Source organism: Lepidothrix coronata, unplaced genomic scaffold, assembly GCF_001604755.1.
Source record: "Lepidothrix coronata isolate B3197 unplaced genomic scaffold, Lepidothrix_coronata-1.0 Scaffold1, whole genome shotgun sequence".
NCBI lineage: Eukaryota > Metazoa > Chordata > Aves > Passeriformes > Pipridae > Lepidothrix > Lepidothrix coronata.
The window spans coordinates 12,857,581-12,879,326 of NW_016690181.1; the positions used below are offsets into that span (position 1 = coordinate 12,857,581).

The 21,746-nt window shown below is 37.2% G+C and overlaps 1 protein-coding gene across 2 annotated transcripts in view; it reads left to right on the forward strand.

Annotated features, from left to right (window-relative positions):
• Positions 1-21,746, forward strand: part of KCNQ1 (potassium voltage-gated channel subfamily Q member 1) — a 342,106-nt gene that overhangs the window by 216,221 nt on the left and 104,139 nt on the right. For both annotated transcript variants that reach the window (XM_017813948.1, XM_017813959.1), the window contains 4 exons: positions 12,346-12,421; positions 19,070-19,164; positions 19,847-19,893; positions 20,774-20,835. In XM_017813948.1, coding sequence (XP_017669437.1) covers positions 12,346-12,421; positions 19,070-19,164; positions 19,847-19,893; positions 20,774-20,835 — 280 coding nt within the window. The remainder of the gene's footprint in view (positions 1-12,345; positions 12,422-19,069; positions 19,165-19,846; positions 19,894-20,773; positions 20,836-21,746) is intronic.

Genomic DNA, 21,746 nt, shown 5'->3' on the forward strand with positions numbered 1-21,746 from the left:
AAAGAAGGGTTTATCTATCCATTTGGAATACATAATTCAGTAAATGTGGTGCCGTCCATACTTTTAGTGGCTTTCAAGATGCAAAGAACCTCTTCCTTCTTACTTACAGAATTTGAACATCTGCTTACATATGGAATGGGTCAGGTTGCCACAGTCATTTAGGTTATCCCATGGGATTTTTCAGAACTGTGTATCTCATCCTAGTTAGATGGGCTGATAGACATCTTTGAAAATCCCAATGGGACATCCATAGGTGTTTGTACGTAAATATCATCGTGGGTTCACAAGACACAAAGGTGAGATCTAAATCTAAGCATCTGCAGGACTACTAAAGCGAAGCAAGGGAGGATGTTCTTGAAAAATACTGAGGCTTGAAAAAGCTGTAGTGATAAAAGGATGAAGATAATGCAGTTAAAGGTCTAATCTTAAATTTTTCATGAAGTATGAATTTGTTAAAAATCACTCTTTGGTTTGAAATAGTTTCAAAAGAAAAAAAAAGGATATGATTGTTATAGTTATGGAGATTTTCTAACACATGATTTGACCTATCAAATGCTGGTCATAAGAGTGAATTGTGCTAATAGCATAAATTCTGTCTTACACTCTGTTTTCCCCAAATCTTTCTTTGCACCTACAATTACATGAAAGCATTTTAAGAAACTTTTTTCAAAACAGCTCAGATTTTTTTAGATTGTCCCTCTGATTATTGTAGCGCAAAATTCTAGCCATGTCTGCATTTTTTGAATGCTCCCATAACATGCCCAGTGGCTAACATTGAATTCTTTTTCATTATGCATTTTCCAGATGTTCTCAGGTAGCTATTTCTTCACTTGAAAAAGCTTTGGGTGCCCATCATTGCCACTTCAGAGACATTTTTTTCTATGAATTGTAACCTTTTCAATGAAGTACAGAGACACCCCAGCTTTTCAACAGGAGACATGGACAAAAGTACCCCTTCACTGAACTGCAGCCAATAAAGGGACAGAGCTTGAATTACCACAGGCAAATACTGTGTGTGCAGATGAGTGATCTTGCAGTAAGCTTAAAATTATCTTTCCTCTTCTCCTGTCCTGTGTTGGTTGGTTCAGAGTTTGCTTTAAAATATTACGTTGGTGTAGAGATTTAACATGGCATACCATCATACTTTATTTTAATCTGAGCCCATATCTGTTTTTAATCATACCATTGTGTTATGTATGTGAGTGAATTTCTAGAAGTACTGGAACTCTGACAGTGACAAGGTATAGACTAATGTGTCTTGGCAATGCTGACATTGCAATCCATTCTTTTACACTATGTTTTTTTCTTTAAATTAAAAAAAAAAAATCAAGAAAAAGGCTGTGTCTTAAGATTCATTTTGGAATAGGCTTTACTGGGTTTGGGTTTTTTCATCTACTGAGGGGCTAAACTGAGAAAAATGGTTGGGGATCTTGAGTGACAATAAATAAACACTATATCATCTTAATGCTCTTACATATTTCTGAAGAGAAATTATTGCTAATGTGTTAGTATTAGTTCTCCTATTGCCTGATTAAGGAGTTTATAATGTTACGGTGAGATGACAAGCTGCTAGTTACTTCTTTTCCAATGAAATATAGCCTGATATTCAAAACCAGAGGTCTGTGTTTGCCAGGTCTTGCTCTATAGGAGAGATCCTAATCTCAATAAGATAAACTGCTTAAATAAAAGTTGATGAAAGAACAGTCCGAAGAGTGGATTATGCTCGAACAGTTTTACAGTGCTTTGCTTTAGCACAATTCTGTGCTTGTGTCCTTAGGGAAGTCTGAACTATTCAGTGTTTACAGAATTGTATTAATCTTGATTTTTATCAAGTTAATTTCTGTTCAGTACTTGCATATTCATTTCCATTTTGTACTGGGAAGGAATTATGGGGAAAGGGTTAAGAGCATGCTTGCTCTTCATCTGTTTTAAATCCATAAATGTGAGCCCCTGTGCTGTTTCTAGGTTTCAGATTACGCTCTGTGATTTATAGGGAAAGGCTGTTCTCCACAAGTTGAAATCCCATGTGTTTCTCCACCATTGTAAAATAACAAATCTTGGAGAATGCTTCCAGTTGCAAAAACTGCAGTCTTGAACTACATTTGTAACTGCCTTTTTTTCCTGAAGTGATGGCTTTGACTTGAGAATTGTAGTCCTCTTGTCCAAATGCTATCTGTTCACAGTTTGCTGTGCTTTTCATTGCAGCTTACACAAACCACAGCAACACCCTCATGTTTACAGTTTTCTTTCAGTTTATTTTTGGAGGCTACACCCACTAAAAAGTGCAGCTGTAAGAAGACACTTATATCACTCTGCATAAGTTACATCCAGAGCCCCTATAGAGATGGCAGACCAGAAGCCAAGGTGACCTAACCAGTGCATCAGCTTCCAGTCCCTTCTGTTGTCTCATAGTGAAAATAAGGGCAGAATTTGGCCTCATGTTTTTCAGTTGATATCTGTGGCAATGGTGGGAGATTTTGACACGGTATGATTTCAGAATATAGGGTTTAGAAAGATCTTCACAGCAGCGATTTCCACTTTTTCTTTCTCATTATTGAGCAGCAGGAGAATTTGCCAATCCCCTCTGTAACAGAAAACAACATGGAAAATGTTAGGATTTCCAAAATAATTGAAATATTGCCATTCACATCAATGGCTTTTTCCTTTCAGATATTTTTTTTTCCTGCTCTAATTCCTGTCTCTGCAACAGGAGATCTGCTTTGTTTTGTCAGTCACAACTGTGCAATGACTTTCATTTGTCTTGAACCACTGAGAAACTCTCTTGACTTACCTACTTTGCCTTGGTAGAATAGCTGATATTGTGAGGGTGTATGAGCGACTCTCACTTCTTGCCTATGATTGTTTTACGAGGAAGAGACAATTTTTTATGCCCATTCACCATTATTTATAATACACATATCACTGAGATGTAGGAAAAAACTGAAGGAAGTTCTGGCTAAGTCATTGTGTGAGGTTAAATAGCGCAATATTGTTTTGACCTTCCATGGATCCCCTGTGAACTGTGTCAGTAGTTGACCCAATGAAAGCTTATTTCTTTTGTCTCAAAGCAAAAGTTTAAATGGGATGGCAGCAGTAGTATTACATGATGAGTCTTAGTTAAGATGTGAGATACAGCATATATTAAATAAGCATATTTTATGTAGAGTAGAAACAAATAATTGAGGAATCTTAATGAGTTAATTTTGATGGTAATTTTGATGGTTTTACATCTCATACTCAGCATTTAGTACTTTTGTGTACAGGTTGTATCTGATGTGAATCCTGGGCAGTGCAATTTAAGTCAAATAGAAAAGTCAGCCTTGAGTTTGCAGGGGTCTTGTAGCTCTCTATGATGAATACAGCAATGAGCTACTATGTAGTGTAAAAAACTTCTTGAGCATAATGAAGTAGTGTAACCTCAGCCAGTTAAATATTCAAAAGTTATTGTAAGTTTAGTAGGTAAAAAATAGAGAGACAAATAACCATAGAAAATATGATTACTTCTTCTTGGTACCACTGATTGTAGCCCTGAATTTCCTTGTGTAATTCAGAGCCTTAAGTGACAAGCTCTGTAATATTTTTTTATCTGAAAAGATTGCTCTTAACTAGATGATGCAAACTAGTATCTGTGGTTTCCCATGTGCTCTGAACAAAAAACTCTGTTGTGTTCTGTCTTCAGCTTGTTTAGAAAAGGAGTTTAATGTGTCAGACTGTGTCTGTAAGACAGTGCTGTACATTATTATTTACTTATCTGTAATCTCATTTGTGTCTAGCTACTTTCAAATAGCTTGGCCTTGAAACCGTGTGAAAAAGCAACAGCCTTCTGACTCAATAAGATGCAGAGAGTGAAGAGCTGAATAAAAGTTCACTGTGATTTGATCTGGGTATCAATATGAATTGGTATTTGATAATGACATCACCAAAGTTGGGAAACAATCAACTCTGACAAAATGGGAACTGGTTTGTATATTTTTCCTGCTTTTTCTACACAAATTTCTGGTATCTTCCAAAGATAATTTTATTTTCCTATTTTTTTTCTGTGTCCTTTGTTCAGCTTTTCATACCCTGGTAACAGGCATAAGTTAAAGGGAAATTGTGAAAATATACAGCAAAGGTGATTTAGGATGTGCAAGAAATCTCATGCTCTTGCCCAGTTTCAGTACAAACCGTTATTGTGAGGGTTATGTTCTTAGCTAGCATCACTGTGGGAAGACCACAAGGGAAATCTCTGATGCTACATCGGTTTGCCCCAGCATTCCATTAGTTCTGAAAACGTACATGTGATCTTTATTCTAGCTACAGCAATTTGTCCTGGTTCTAGACATAGTATGTGTTGGACCATTCCCCCCTCCAAAAAAGTTGAACAAATTTAAGTGTGGCACTTCAGAATCTTATGCTGTTTAGCTATTCTGGATCCTCCTAGGGTTAGTTGGAAACCATTTTTTGTTTTGTTTGTCAGGATATGCTGAAGAATATAGAGGGACCACTGGGAATGGAGTAGAGGGTCAGCATGCTTAAAAACTTTGCTTTTAATGGTGTGTTTGTCTTTCTTATCCTGTGTCCAGTCTTTTGGAATCACATAAATGCTTTGCAGAAAGCTGTTCTTGAAAATTCAGTTGTAATATGATCTACCTTGAGTTACAGCAATACTGTCATTGTGCAGCAGTATAGATATTAGAGAGTTTGTACTTTGGGTGAATTGCAACACCTCGTGACACCTGTGTTCCCTACCAGAAAAACAACTTCCAAAAAAACTTTCACCATCTCCTGCTGACCCACAGAAGTGGGTTGTTATTTTCATTGGTGCCAACTAAAAGTAAGGAGAGCAATTTCCCTTCTCAGGCCTGTGTTTAAATACTCATTTCAGATTGCCTTGGTATTAGTATATATTAAAGGATTAAAGTTGTGTTTTTTGGTGTCTCTCTGAGTCTCAAGTTGCTACTGGTGCCTGACACAAGTCGTGTCTCTTGGGCTTGTTTTCCCCATTCCATATGAGCCCCTAACTCCTGCTTCCCCATCGCCCCTCAGACACCTCTCCAAGGCCACTAATGCAGGGCTCAGGATTTTTTCTGGCCTTCCAAAGGCAGCTGCTCAGGTTTCTCTCTCACCTGCTGCTATTGCTGTGTGAAGGCTCCCAAAGCAGGGGGAAGCCCAGTGCCGTGCTGAAGCCAGCACATGTGCCTTTCCCCAGCTGTTGTATCTCTGCTAAGATAGAGCTGAGGGCTGGGGAGATCATGTCATGCTCTGAGTTCTGGCTGCTGAGCTTCCCATCCCACAGGGAGCCTGCGTCTTTCCAGCTTCCCCCACTTATAGACCATGCAGCGATGGCATGATTGTGAAAAACCTACACAATTTTTTCCTCTCTAAAGCGTTTCCTATAATAGTGAGTTATATTTATTATTACCTGAAGATATTAAAATATCAAAATCCTCCAAAGGCAATGTTATTTTTAAGCTTGTTCTTTTTTCCATGTCTCTTAAAAATCCTTGAACCAAACTAGACCGAACTATCTCTAGAGAAAGAGGATTGCTGTAGCGCACGAAAGGATTTCTGAGTTAAACCCATGACTTTTGAGAAGGGAGACATGAAAGCTGCTGTAAAATAAAATACAAATCCATTAAAAGATGACTGTGGTTTTAAAATTACATATTTTTAATTAAAAAAAAAGACCAACTACATATAGTTGGGAGAATATATAGTGGGGGAAGAAGATTACAAGAATTAATTCAGCTTAAGCTTCTTCCACTGGGGCTATGTTCACAATTAGTAAATAGTAATCAAATTGTTTACAGACTGAAGGGTTGACCAGAAGAGTAACTTTGACATTACTCTTGCAGAGTATTCTTTCAGAGAAATTTTTTGGTCTAGAATCACTGATATTCCTATGAAAGTCAGTCCCCGCATTCCATGAGGTAGGGAACAGAAATTATGTTATGAGACATGCATTTAAGTCAAAGAAACTTCTACTCTTAAAATTAAACCCTTGAAACATACTATTCTATACAAATTATTAATCAAATGTCTTCATAGAAATAATTTGCTATTGTTGAATTATTCAGTGCTTAAATGGACAAATGCATTTAATGAAATCTTACGCATTCATGACCAATTTACAAGCATGAATAGGAGTTCAATAGACATAGATCTTTCATAAACAGTTTACTTGTTTGCCGATAATTACTGGAGTGACTTTGAATGTTAAGACCAAAGAAATTTAAAAAATCTGCCTTGCCTGCTGTTTGTGATTCTCCTTGTTCTATGTGTAACTATTATTTCTGTATTTCTATTGCATTTAAACGTATGAAGCCCCTGGCAGTGAGGACTGTGGGGGATAGCTGAATTCATTCACATTTCATTTGTCTTGTCACTAGTTTCTAACTTTGCTTTCATGAATGGATGGGAACTCTAGAGGGTATGGTCCAGTAAAGAATGTTTGTACATTAAAACTAAACGCATTCATACATTGAAAATGTATGGGAGCATTTATGTAAATTCCAGTACCTGAAGGGAGCCTACAGGGGAGATGTAGAGAGACTCTTTACAAGGGCATGTAGTGGCAGTACAAGCTGGAATGGCTTCAAACTGAAAGAGGGCAGCTTTAGATTAGATATTAGGAAGAAATTTTTTACTGAAAGTTTGGTGAGGCACTGGAACAGGTTTCCAGAGAAGCTGTGGATGCCCCATCCCTGGCAGTGTTCAAGGCCAGGTTGAATGGAGCTCTGAGCAACCTGATCTAGTGAAAGGTGTCCCTGCCCACATCAGGGGGTTGGAACTAGATGATCATTAAGGTCCATTCCAAACCAGGCCATTCTATAATTCTGTGTAATCACTAAGCCCATTTAATTAAACTTCAGTTTAATTAAATTAATTAATGAATTAATTGATTAATTAATTAATAAATTAAATTAATTAAACTTCAGTTTAATTAAACTTCAGTCTTCAAATGTCATCATACTTTATGGGCCAGGCTCTATTTTGAGAGCCTCTAATAAATGTATCATATTTGTGCCAAACAACAGTTGCCAAACTCTGGCAACAAAAGAAAAGAGAAGCTGGGTAGCTGACATCATTCAAAAAAAATCAGTGATTCTGATATTGTTCCTGGGTATGGTGATCAAGCATTTCCTATTTCAGAATACAGAGCAATGCAACCTAATCCCTTCCAGTTTACAGCATCTAAAATGTTGCTCAGTACGGAGAGATTCCCATCAAATGTAATGGGCAGAGAATGACAGGATAACCTTCAGCCACAGCAAATTCTATACCTAAAGTGCCTGGAGGACTAAGGATGAAAGATTTCATTAGACTTAAATGCACTAATGAAATGGCTTAATGTAGTTACTCTGAATCTCATCCACCAGATTCTGTGACAAGGAACGCTTTTCAGTGCCTGAATGGAAAAAAATACTTCAGTTCACATGCACAACATATGATTAAAAACTGATGTGTTAAAGATAAAGTTCAAATCTAAATAATGATTAGTGCCAAAAACTTCAGGCCAACTGACTTCAGCCTTCTTTCTAATACTTTACTCTGTCCCAAGTCAGAAATTTAAGATGACTGCAGAGAATTTAAATAGGTTTAAAAACTGAGCTTGACTTCAAATCAGTGTTAGGTTTACTGAGAAATGGGCATTTTGTAAAAGATATTATAAATTTGTGACTCTCTCCTACTGAGTTTTCGTTTTTGTTAAACTCATTCTGAATAGACAGAGTTGACCTTTTAACTCCGATAATATCAGTGTCCCTGTACGTTGGGAGTTCTGTGCCAGACATTACGGTCCTGGTAATAAAATGTTCTGCACATGAACAGAAAGACAAGTGTTATAAAAAGGAAATTAGCACCACCTTTCCTTTGTCTTGTTGCTTTAATATTTCTGTTAACACTAAACTAATATGTAGAACACCTTCCTGAGATGAAAAGGGGAACTTCTAATGGCATTGCTAAGGGTTGGATAGAAAATTCAGACGTTTTGTAAGGACAATAAATATTTCTAATTAGTATTTGTTTTTCCTTTCTTATTATGCATTTGAAAGAACTCTGTATTTCAAAATGAGGATTAATCTTGTAAAACTTAATTGAAAATTATTTTTTTTCTTGAATCATAGAAAAACCAAACCATGCACCTGCTTACTTCCTTTTTCATAAAAAGGTTTAAAAAAAAAAAAATCTTAGCCTTTGTCCCAGACCATTCTTCTGGGGTGGCCCTGCAGGTCCCCTTGCAGGAAGAAGGCAGCTGGGTGCTGGCTAAATGGTGACATTCACTGTGGCTGTTGGTGAGGGGGGGTCTGAGGAATGAGCCACACCTTGGGAAACTTATTAAGGTTTTGGCTGATTGTGTTGTGAAAAACTAATAATATGCAGTCAAATGTACAAATATCTCAATTACAACAGTTTGGGGCATTTATAAATGTGTAACAACTTTCCAACTAAATGAGAATGTCTGTTAAATTGCATAAAGTTCTTCATCATACTTGTTTTCCAAATTAAGTGAAATTCCAGTCCAGATTTCTGATGGACTAATGAAGAGATCAGGTTTCCTCTCAATGACTGATTGTAGGTTAAGTATCCTAACAACAAAAGGAGGCAGGAAAAACTAAGGATCTCTAGTAATTTTATTCTGTCAGGCATTCTTTTGAAATGTGTGTGATCAATCCATTTCATTTTGTTGTCAGGGGTTTTTTATCTTCATTTCTTACACTTCGAATAGTGCCGTCATCCACAACATGGTTTTTCAGTGCACGGATAAAGCAGACCAAGTTTATTACCTGAAAATAATGCAAGTTTGCATGAATCTCTTGGCCATGTTACCACTAGCATAGTTTTCTGTTGTTGGTAATCCTGCTTCATCCTTCTGGAACATTCCTAAGGGTTGTAACAGTGTTACAGCTTCCTTGGTGGCTTCTGGATCTAATTCTGTGAGTTTAAGTCCATGAAATATGTCACGTACCAGGTGCTGTTTTCAAGGTGATCTTGATGTCCTATTGAGAGAAAAAATTACTGGTTGCCAGTGAAAGGTATTGGCAATTTTTCTTCGGAAAGGTGCAGGCTGAGGTGTTGTCTGGTATTGGAAACAGTAATTTTTAGGTTGATTTTACAGACATACTGTATATTTTACTTTTTAAGGTAATATGCTACTGGTTATTAGAAACACTCAAGTGGTGTTTGGCAAGTCCCTTCAGATGTCAGTTATGAGATTAATGGGTATGGTGACAATGATGCTCAAAGCCTGATGAATGCTCAGGAGAGGAAAACAGCTTTGTTGCCAAAAGAGCAAAAGCCATGTCTGCTGACCCTGTTGCTAATGCACTTATCAAACTAGTTTTCTCCCTAAGTTAGGCAAAACTAAACATCTAAAAATGAGGGATTGCAATTGCAAGAGAGCTTAGCTCACACAGCTACACTGAAGCAGGCAGGCTCTCTGAAGTATCCCAGTAATCCCTAAAAACTGCTTCCGTGCTGCCATGTGCACAGTCGGGCTTCTCCAAAGGGCTTCTCCTCCTGGGGACGGGTGCACCGTGAAGGTGTCCTGCTCTGGCAGCATGCTCAGGGGAGGTCATTCCCTGCCACACTCCTAACAAAAATAAAGCATTCACGGAACTGAGGGTGGTAGTGTATTGAGCATCTAAGCATGCTGGATGTGCCCAGAGGTTGCAGACAGTCCCTCAGTAACCGAAATTCAGAGATGTCACAAGTGGCTGAACAAGCAAATATCACCAGTTAATGGTTAAGCTCTCAATTTACTAAAGCATTTGTTACCAGTTTGCCAAAGAGATCAAACAACCGTGAATCATAACCTTGGCTACTAATTAAATCCTTTATTCCCTTCCCTCATTGCAGAAGCATTTAATCTTAGGGAATCGGGACAGCCTGTTGTGCAGAATTAGATTTTACAGCATAAGTAGAAACAAGCTTACTGTAAGGTTTCTTACTGGAACTGGAAATGGGAAGGATTAGAAGGAGAATATTAACTTTCCTTTTTGGCATGGTAGTTCATGTCAGCACTGAAAAATGATTGATGTGGAATAGCTGTATTGGAAAATCATTTTGGTGGTGTAGTTTTGTTATTTTACTGAATGGCAAATATAATTTTTATTATCCGGCTGCTTTTCCTATAGATGAGACTTGTCCTCTAGATAGAGAATGAGGGATTTGGTGTGCTTTACTAGTGACTGGCTGTCACAAAGAAAAATATTATACTCAGAAATGATGGACTGTGAAGAACACCCCAGAGGAAATGAGGCATAAACCAAGATACTACAAGCAGTTTTATTGCCATTCAAATATATTTCTATTTGTCAAAAGATGTTTTTGTGTGCTTTTATTTGTAGGATGTATAGCTGCGTGATATCACACCTTTGATATTTACTAGCAAGTTAAGCAGCATTTACCTTTTTGGCTCCCATCTCCACCAGGGAGAACGTAAAAACCCAAACACTTTATTTCCCTTGGCTTTTGGGGAAGTTGTCCTTGTCCCTAGCAGCAGAATGATGCAGCATGGGGGTACTGTGAACTAGCATTAGGCTAACTGTCCACTGGGAATTGATCCAAACACTAAGCTATCCCAGTCAGGAGTAGCAGATTTCCGTTTTTATAACTCAAACCATGATGTTGCAGCCATTTCTGTGGGAGCAGGAGCCTGAAGACAGTGTGTCTAAGACATCTCAGTAAGGTGTTAAGAGAGAAGAGCCTCCCTATGCAGATCCAGCTGCAGATTTGGTGCATAATTATTGAGGTACAGTCAATTTATATGAATACATTTAGAGGTGTAGCGAGCTTTTCACATGTGGTGAAAAGTTGTATGTTATTAGCTTGAAAAGCAATGTATTTTATCCTGTTTCTGGAGAAAGCAATTTTTTCTGCCATTGCTAAATCTGAACAATTCCTATAACAGAAAGAATGTACCGGAGAGACAATAGCTACAAGTAGAAAATGATGGCGTTTTTTAGTTCTGTTTTTGGCTTTGCAGAAAGCTGTTTTCCTAATAAAACGTGTGAGTTTTCAGAAAGGGAACACCCCAGCTACTCCTATCCAGAGGACAGGCATCCACCATTTGCACATACAGAACTTTCATTTGCGGGGAGAGATTTGTCACAAAGAAACATCTGAATACTCGCTAAAATTCCAGGTTATATTTAGCTGAAGAGGCTTAGGTGATACCCTGCCATATCACACCAAAGACCCAAACTTGTATGAACTTGTACAGAACTTAATTATGACTTGTCTATCCCTTAGTGAGTATGAATGCTGTCAGGTTCAATACAGACAAAAAGCACTGCAAATTGACATCTCAAAATGCTGGTCTATCAGTATTACTAATAACAATTTTGTAAAGATAAAACGTCTGGAATATCTAACTCTGCTTTTGATGCTACTCCCTAAAACCATCACTGGAAGTCTGAGATGAGAGTTAGAAATGCTAGAAGTTCATGCACTTAAAAAGGAAATAAGGAGTGTGCTGTAATGTCATTGAAGCACATCTTGATAAGAGTAATAAAATGAGCAAAGTGAATAATGGCCACAGGTTAAATGTTTGATTTGATACTTTAATGTTAAGAAGGAAAATGCACCATTTTTGCAAGCTTTGAAAAATTTGGAATATCTGTTGGTCTTAATGCACTGTTTGAAAAATAATGTCAGCTACTATGGAAATCAGTTATTTCAAAGTACAAAGAGCGAATTATTATTTTTTCATTCTGCTTTCAGTTCATATGCAAATGCATTTGATTTTTTAAAGATCTTTCAGATTATTTTGTCTTTATATAAACTTACAGTTCAGTTTGGGAATTCATGTGTGTGTAGATGTTGCATCCAGCTACCACTAGAACATTTGGATTGCATAGGGAGTCAACAACTCAAAAATTTTTTAAGTGTTTTTTTTTTAAATAATTCTTTGAAAAACAAAGAATTCTTGTAATTGAAGAAACATTGTCTAGGAATTGGGGGAGGACACCACAAAAATAAACAAACCTCAAAACTGAAAGCTGGATTTCTGGAGTGACTGCGTATAAAAACTGTTCATGGCTGAATATGCAGGAACTCGAGAGTTTGGGCTTTTTTTGTGAAAATGAAACTGGGAGATGTGGGTAGAGGTTATGTGGACATGTCTTTTACCTGTGAAATGTATGCAAACCCAGCATAGGTCAGATAAAACCCTGGATTTTTATAGCCCTCTTGAAAGGTGAGGAAGGTCAATATAATGGTGTGTTGTGCTCCCAGGCTGTAATTGCAACTACTTCCATTACACATTCACGTGTTAGTGAAGCATTTACTGCAGACTGTTATATTTACTGTCTGGATGGAGATGCTCTTTCACCCCACTCACCTGCCTCATTTTTCCCACAGGCTGCGGGAACATCACCGTGCTGCAATTAAGGTGATTCGTAGGATGCAGTACTTTGTGGCAAAGAAAAAGTTTCAGGTGAGTTGTGAATAAAAAGCTTCTTTTCTAAATAAACCCTTTTATTCTCCTTATTCATTGTTTCTTTTAGAAACTTAAGAGAGACTAACACAATTCATTTCAGTAATGGTGAGCTACACCCACTATTCTCTCCCTCCTTCAATAGGGTGGTTGTTTCGCAGCAGGTTAGTCAACTGTGGATGCACTGGAAATAGGCTAAACTCCTGAAATGCAGTCTGAATTAAAATGTTATTTTCTGCTAATGGACTTGACCCTTAACCCTCTGTTATCGCTGTCTCTTTCTCGCAGTGCAAACATTCTCGTATGTCTCCATTAATTCTGAGCTGTATGCTGCTGTCATGCCGAGTCAGTAGGATTAGAGATTAAAATACTACCTCAACCTTGTTTCTGTCCCTTACTCAATGATAATGAAGTCCTGATAAGAAACCAGGGTGGAAATTTGTTAGTGTGTTTGAAGGTGTCTTCTTTCTTTTCCCTTCTCCCTCTGCATAGGTAGGAGACCTCCTTCCCAGTTTATGAGATACTCGTTCTCTTCACTCCTCTGACCCTCACTGACATACCTTTCCTGTGTGCCACTTCACTTGCTGTGGTCTTGTGCTGCCATAAGCATTTGACAGTGGCCAATTAACCTTGTTACCTGGTCTGAATAAAAAATTATGACTGCAAACTTTCTAAAAATCAATTTTGGTTAATCCAGTAAAAACACATGTTAACAGCCTTCAGCTTGATTTAAACCAGGTGAATATATATATATATATATATATATATATATATATATAACTTTGCTTAAAATTAATGAATAATGGATAATCTCTGGAGAGCAGGCTTCACAACTGAAAATGCAAAGGAAGAGTGGGTCTTAATGGCCCACATCCATTTTCATATATGACCTCTCCACTACTGTTTATAATAGACCAAAAAGCTTTCCCACCCTTAATCTAGACCCTCCAAAAAGGGAGGGTGTCCTTTTTCCTTCGAATTTCAAGGGCACAAAATTTAGGATCCAGAAGGTGATGATGATGACTAACGGTCCAATATATCTGTAAGACAGTGTCAGCTGCTATTTCCAACCCATGATTCTGACTTCCTTATTGAAATTTAGAAGCACTGTCTGAATTCCTTAGCAATTTTCTACTTTGAATACTTTCATTTTTACTAAAATTCATGATCTAATTTATGGCTAAGCTTGCCTAAACTTCTCAGAAAATTTTTTCTGTTATGTATAATGTATTCATACAATCACCATTTAGGCTGAAATCACCCATGGCCAGGCTTTTCTTGAAGAGAGCACTTTCAGAAACTTTCAGCTATCACATTTCACCTATTTTTATTATTAGACTAAGGTTAAGTAAGGCACAACGTCCAGACTACTTGAAAATAATATTTATAGTCATTTTGTTTAGAAGTTCTTTCGCACTTGCTGGCCAGCACTTGTAACTTGGCAAGGGACGTAGCCCATTCCAGTGATGTGTCTACTGCTGTTGTGTGAAAAATTGCCTAAATATGGCCAGTTCCATTTAACTTTAATTTATTCACTTAATTTTGATCCTTTGCACTGTGGTAATTACTGGATCAGCGCTCTCATAAATTTAGATCATAAAATATTTGCCATGGTATTAACTAAACTGCTTAGAAACAAGAAATCTACATATTGTATATCTGCCTCCCAAGTGGTATTTGTCAGAAACAGATTTTGAAAATGCCTGAACGCTGTGTGCAACATTATCCACCTGGCAAATAAACGAAACTCCCCTGCGGCAGATGATTTGATAGAAGCTGAAAAAGCATTTGACTGAATAGAATGGGACCATTCAGTTCATACTTAAAACTTGTTTGTGCTCAGTATCTCGGTTGCTAATCTGGCTTCTCAGTTGTACTCTCACTTTTGGATCTGCAAAAGACCTGGTCCTGGCCATCTACAAAATCCCTCAACAAGGTTGTCTGTCATCCTCCTTTAGCAGTCTTTCTTCTTCCTGAACGTTCAATATTAGCTGTTACTAAAGAACTAAAAATGTCAGTTTGGCTGAAGTAGAATGTATCTCAAGTCACTCCTGTGTGCAAGTGATACGCTGCTGTTTCTGTCAGAAACAGAATCTCCCAATAGGAATGTAAGGGGGTATCTGATACTTCTCCATAATTTCTGAATACAAGGTTATGACCGAGTTTAAAAATTTGGAGAGCACCAAAGATACAGTTTTCCAAAGCACCTAAGTAACGTAATGCACAAAGTCACCTTGAAATTCAAGCCACAAGGTGCTTTTGAAAATCTCTCCAGTAATTAAAGAGATAACCACTGCCATTATTCTTTCGTCAAAAGTACGTTGTAAATCTGCTTTGTTCTGTTGTATGCACATAAAATAATCATAAGAAATAAAAATGTTTAAACATGTGCCAAGTAATGACTGTACTGTTTCTAATAACCAGACCAATGTAGTATCTGAAATTAAGGTAAAGCAGAAGATGCATTTTAAAAATGTATCTTTCAGAATGTAAGGGGTCTGTGTAGCTGTTTTCTGGTAGATATTTGTTTTCTAAGCTTTGTGTTTATGTGAAATATATGTTAAAAAAAATCAGATATTTTCTTCCTATAACTATTGGGAAAAAAAACAACAAACCCACAACCGAATTTCATCTGAAGTCCATTGGACTATTCATGCTTAAAATTAGCTGGAACATTAAGCAAGGCCAGCACTTTAAAGGAGTACTTTTTAGAGATGCCTGTGAAGCTTTTGAGAAGGGCAGCATAGGAAGAAGGAGAGGAAGAGGAAAATTTTGCAAAACAGGTCCCAGCATGAACCCAGCATGGTTCTTAAACTATACCAGCTGTTTGCAGGACACACCTGTATGCCTAAATTTGACTAGATACATTTTTTTAAGAGATCAGTTAATAACAGGGGGTGATGGTACCACCAGGACAAAAGCCAGCTAAAAAGCAAAGCCTTCCTGTTTAAAAAAAAAAATTAAATAAAATAAATAAAGAAAAGCTAAACAGGGAAACAAAGAATTTCAAAGGACATGAAAAGCAAGTCTTTGTGAAGCAAATGGGTTTCATTTCCTCTTAAAAAAGCAAGAGAGAAATTTAGACTGTATTTCAAAGTTGGGTTTAAATATAGTCCTTATGATGATACCCGTGTAAGAACCCAGCATACTATTATAAAGAATTAATACCTTTTTTATAGATGTGTTTATGTTCTCATAAAGTCTGTAGACTGTTTCAAATTCAGTACAAAAGATCACATTCTACTAGTAGTCAACACAAGTCCTGTGCATCAGTTAAGGTGAATGGCTTATGGTTAAGGAAGGATTCTACAGATTACAGGGAAAGTAGATTTATAAATTAATTGTTTTCTAGGATTTGTTCACCCCACCTACCAAAAATCAATTTTCTGTATTTTTTATAACTCAGATGTCTTTGACACAGCCTAACCTTATAATTGAATTTCAGAAAGAAAATCACCATACTCAGTTATTCCATTAGCTTGATTCATGAATGAATAGCCTTTGTTTTCCAATTAGGAAAGTTTCTAAAAGTCTTAAAACTTATGAACATGGATACAACTGTGGTACCCATCACAGATCCAGAGACCAAAAATTTGTTCTGATTTCCCATTGTCATTTTTAAATCTTCTTTTTTTTTTTTTTACTTTCTTTACATGTAAATTCTTCCTGTTGAGTAAATTAATTTCCTTCTAAAATACAATTTTAACTTGTGGTATGTCTTTCACCATGGCAAATGTTCTATACATAGCATAAATTAAAAATACAGGTTGCAGCTCTACTGATGACATAACTGTTGCCTGATCTGTTACAATTTCCCTGGAAAATCTTACATTTATAATCTTGTAGTTCATCATCTTACGTAATTCATTTGTCGTGGTATGAATCATGAATTGTGTGTGCAATCTTTTCTAATCTCCATACTGGGCTGTACCAAACAATATACTTCAGTGTCCTGTGCTTCACAGGATGTTCTACCCATTTTTTTTTTTACTGTTATTTGGTTACATTTCCGAGAAATTCCCCTTGCCCAGGTTCCCCTCTCCCTTTCCCAGGTTATGCCTCCCTGCCCATTCAGTTACTAGGGAACAGCAACAGCCAGTAGTGCACATTTAATATTTGGCATTGGCTTTTGTGCCTTTTGCAAACTTTCATATATGATGGGGGAAGTTTTAACTCATTTAAGAAGAGTTTTGCCATGAGTGTTGGTTAATTAGCAGAGGAACAAAAGTAAAGAAGAGTTAAAGGAAAGCTGTGGGGCTGGCTTCTACTTTTGTTTCTTCAATACTCATTCATTGCCTGCTGCAGGTTTTTTTCCTTTTAAAAAATTAACATCAGGACTATTTTCTCATGAAAGATCAGCTTTCAATATGAAGTAACTACAGAAAAATCAGTACTGACTATTAAATACCCTATCGTACTCAGAAATTAAGCTTTATTCATAAATTCTATTTACTCCAGGTTTTCAATTCATGTTTAAAAGAGAAAGAAACAGCCCTGTAAACGATAAACAGGCAGAGACATACCTACTCTGTCTACTGTCAGGCTCCTGTGTGAGAGTATGAGGATGGCAAGAGAAAGCTCTTCATCTTTGTTCTTACTGAATTAACAGCTTTTCTTAACCTGGAGTTTTCAAGCTCACCTTTCAGATTTCTCTCTTGCTTATTTACAGTACAAAAATAATCTAGAACACTTCTTTTTTTTTCTTTTTTTTTTTTTTAATATCATCATGTTCACAGTACTAGTCCAGGGAAAGATGGCTTCTGCCATCATTGAATCATATTTCTTTTTTTGTGGATGTTAGTTATGATTTATATGTGTGTAAGCAGTGGGGATTCTTGGGAATTCTTCTGTGCTCCTTGGTTAGATTGAAGCAATTCTTATTCCTGTTTAGCCTTCCACTAGTGAGTATATCATGTTCATGCAAGGTTTGCAGGAATCTGGCTGACTGAAATATAATTTTTCTAATGAAGTGATGTTATTAAAGTAATGATTCCTGAAATGTGGGAGCTACTTCTCAGGCAGGTGCAGGGAACTGCACAGGGGACTGCCACAGCCTGTTTTTTATATTGTATCCTTCTTTCCTTTGACTTAGAAAAGAAGGTATTTGTGGCATGGAATTGAGGAAAACCTGCAGTGTGTGACGTAAGATAAAGCAGTGCAGAGACATCTGCTTCTGAAGTACAGGTGACAGAACAGTTTTGAGACCTCAAACGGGATACAGATTCTGGTATCTTAGAAGCTACCACTGTAAACTCTTTTTCTTACTCTAAAAGCAGCAAGAAAGGGGAAGTTGTAACAGTGTTACCAAAGTTTTCACTAAACTTTGAAATTAGCTACAGGATATCTGTAGACAGCATAATGAATGGGTCAGAAATCATAGAATTATAGAATAGTTTGAGTTGGGAGGGATGTTTAAAGGTCACCTAATGCAAACCTCTGGCTTGAGCAAGGACATCTTCAACCAATCAGGTTATTCAGGGCCCCTTCCAACCTGACCTTGATTGTTTCCAGGGATAGGGCAGCCACAGTTTCTCTGGGCAGCCTGTTTCAGTGTCTCACCACCCTCTAAGTAAAGAATTTCGTCCTAATATCTAATCTAGACCTGCCCTCTTTCACCTTGAAGCCATTACCCCTTATCCTATTACTACAGGCCCTTGTAAAAACTCTGTCCCCATCTTTTTTAAAAGCCCCCTTCAAGTACTGAAAGGCCACAATGAGGTCTCCCTGGAGCCCTCTCTTCTCCAAGTTGAACAACACAACTCTCTCAGCTCGTCTTTATAGGAGTGGTTCTCCAGTCCTCTGGTCATCTTTGTGGCCTCCTCTGGACTCGTTCTAACAGGTCCATGACTTTCCTGTGCTGGGAACTAAACAATTCTGGCACTGATTGCACTGTAGTTTCTAGATGTAGGATTAAGATATTTTTAATTTGTTCCTGCACTTTGAAATGTTTGTTCACTTGCTTTCCAGTTAGTTTTGGTGTTTATAGGTTAATAGTATTGCCCTTATCTTTAATTCTAAAAAAAAGTTGTTTTACTGCTAAGGTCAGATTAAGTCTTTCCCATGTATGCCATTCAAATTACAGACAGAGGGCTTTCTCCCTCGTCATTCCTTGCACCAGTATTTCCCAGTAGCCTTGAAAGCTCAGCCACTCTTTCTGGAAGAGGAAATCAGTCATGCACCTTCATCAAGGATTGTGCTTTAACCTTCCTGTGGTAAGACCTGAACTGAGAACCCCAGCTGCTGACTGAGAACAGGGGCTTGTGCAAGTGAAAGACCTCTTTATTGTTCAGTGGCCAAGGAGTATGAACCTTGTTTTCAGAAGCAACTAGAGTGAGCACAGACTTCTGATCAAAGTGCCAGATAAACTTTTTTTGTCTCCAAGTTCTTTTGGGCTCCATTTTGGTGGATAATCTCTTGAAAGGCGTATAGGTCTGCAGTTAGAAAAAGGTGGATGAAATGAGAATTGTCAAAATCACCAAATATGTGTGATCATGGCAACAATCAAAGTAACTCATACAGTTATAATAACAACTGTGTTAAAAGGAATTAGAAGAACTTACTGTTTACTCCTCAAAAACATCTACATTGTCACACACCGTTCCTACATCCTTGTGTCTTAAAGCCATGTTTTTGTCTCTTATTTTACAGCAAGCTAGAAAGCCCTATGATGTCCGAGATGTTATTGAGCAGTATTCTCAGGGTCACCTCAACCTGATGGTGCGAATCAAGGAGTTACAGAGGAGGTATGTCCGTGAATTCACTGTTGGTATCCGTAAACAGCAGCAGAAGGATGTTTGTAAATTAGGCAGTGATTGGGCCTCACGGACAAAAAGCTGATGGTGTTTAAAGTGCCATATTGGTAGGACTGTGCAAAGTTAGTGAATATAAAGTGACATTTGAGTAAAAATTTTCTTTTCCTACCAGGAAGAGAAGACAAAAGGCTTAAAAATCTGACGATTAGGACGTACATGTATTACCTCAGTTCCTGCTAGCTTTGACTATATGTCAAATCCTTGTATGTTAGGGGCTGTATTATACCTAGAGAGTTCAATACTCTCACCAGCTCTGGTAGAATTGCACTTAAGAGCAAATTTAGAGATGACAGATAGATGCAGCAAGAAAGCTGCAGAGGAACAAGGAAAAGAGGAAACAATGCTGATCACATGGAAAAGTGATGGGCATGGTGAAACTTTACAGTTGTTAAAGAAGCTGTAGACCAATCTAAGTCTAATCCCATTTTGTTATTTTTTTTTTAGTTTTAATCTATTCTTAGCACAAAGCAATGGCTTCAGTTACAGGACAAACCCAGAATTATTTGAACTTCACTTTGCTTGTTTGTGAAGAGGCCTCCCTGCTCCAGCTAGAGAAAGTGAAGATGCTGGTTCAGCTAATAAAAAAATAAAAATTATTCTTTTTGATTTATAGGTTGGACCAGTCCATAGGGAAACCATCTCTTTTTATCTCTGTCTCAGGTAAGCTAATACAAAGGACATGTCTAAAATTAATCTGATAAAGTTATAGTTAATGGAAAATACTTGCTAAAATACTTTTCATTTTATTGCCAAATTTTTAAACAGTGTCAACTGGTTGTGCTCTGAGGATTCGGCATTGGCAATAATATTTAGTCATCAACACCTTTAAATTAGGGTTGTTCTTATTTAGCACAAAGGACTAAATTTGTTTGTGACAAGTCTAGCTAATGAAAACTCTTTGTTTATGTCATTTGAAAACTCATTTTCTACATACTTTGAGGGGGGAAAAATGTGTGGGGGGAAACATGTCACCAAATGTGTTATTTCGAGTTGACTGTAGAGTCCTTTGTGTAATGGCAGATTGTTTTTAAGTGGCAATTAAAATATTAACTAAATTGGGAACATTTTTGTTCTCCCTGGTTAAAGCATAAAACTAAGGTTGAACATGCCTTAAACTTAAGGGCTATTAAATGCTGTGGCGTGGGCCAATTTTCTACATAATTTGTGGGGGGAAAAATGGGGTGGGGGAAACGTCACCAAATGTGTTATTTCGACTTGACTGTAGAGTCCTTTGTGTAATGGCAGATTGTTTTTAAGTGGCAATTAAAATATTAACTAAATTGGGAACATTTTTGTTCTCCCTGGTTAAAGCATAAAACTAAGGTTGAACATGCCTTAAACTTAAGGGCTATTAAATGCTGTGGCGTGGGCCAATGCTATAAAAAGAAATAAAAACTGCTTTTAAGGAATAGATCTATCACCCTGGCAAAGGTATTCAGTTACACAGTGTTGGTGGCCTAGTTAAACACACCCTGTTGTGGCTAGCTGCTATTTTGTTATACCACCATATATTAAGTTGAAAATGTTTCTTGTTCCACAGAGAAAAGCAAAGATCGAGGAAATAACACGATTGGTGCCAGGCTGAACAGAGTGGAGGACAAGGTAAGCCTCAGTTGAACTGTCAGTGAATGAGGACATGGTTTGTGATCGAACAGTGCTTATTTCATGGGATGTGGAGGAAAATTCAGCTTAAAATAGAGTTGAAAGCCTGGCTTTTCCAGGTGATGGAGCATAATTTTTGTGGTAGATTGCATTTTTGGTTCTTACTTGTCATTTTAACAGAGTAAGACAAAAACAGACTTTAATTGATTTCAGTCTTTTTTGGGACTCTCTTGGGTTTTTTTATTTTTAATTGCATATATTACATATGTCTCAATGCTTTACTTCCTTCCTCCACAGTAGATAAAAGGCTCTGTTCCTTTAATACCTCAGTATATTATGGTCCCTAAGATTTCCCTTTGATCGTTGCTCTGTTGTTTATATAAGTCCACCTACAATTCCTTAGAGAGAGAAATAGCAAACTTTGTTCCATCCTGGTTTTCATTCCTTACGACAAATGAAATTTCTCCTTTCAAGTGACGTGAATCCAGAAAAATCAGACTTGTTCTATAATCACAAATTATCAGTTAAGTGCTTTGTAACCCTTTATTTCAATGCTAGCTGTGCCTGAAAAATTAGATGACAGGTACAGGCTATGTCATTTTTAAAAAATATAGGTTTACCTACATTGGTATTAAGAAAAGAAAGGAAGAGTTAAGAGAAATAGTTTGAATCCTTTACTGATGTCTTACAGTGATTAGGTGAGGGAGTGAAAGAATTTCTTTACTGTAGCATCATTTCACTCATGTATCTGGAGTGTTCATTCATTATTAAGGACTGAAACTTTTTCTTGAGGAAAGGAGATTTCAGAGTGTTTCTTTCACAACTGGAACTGTGATAACCTCATGAAGAATTTGTTCTGAAGAAATATCCAGCAAATATTCTGTAAACTAAAACACATTCCAGGGAATGCA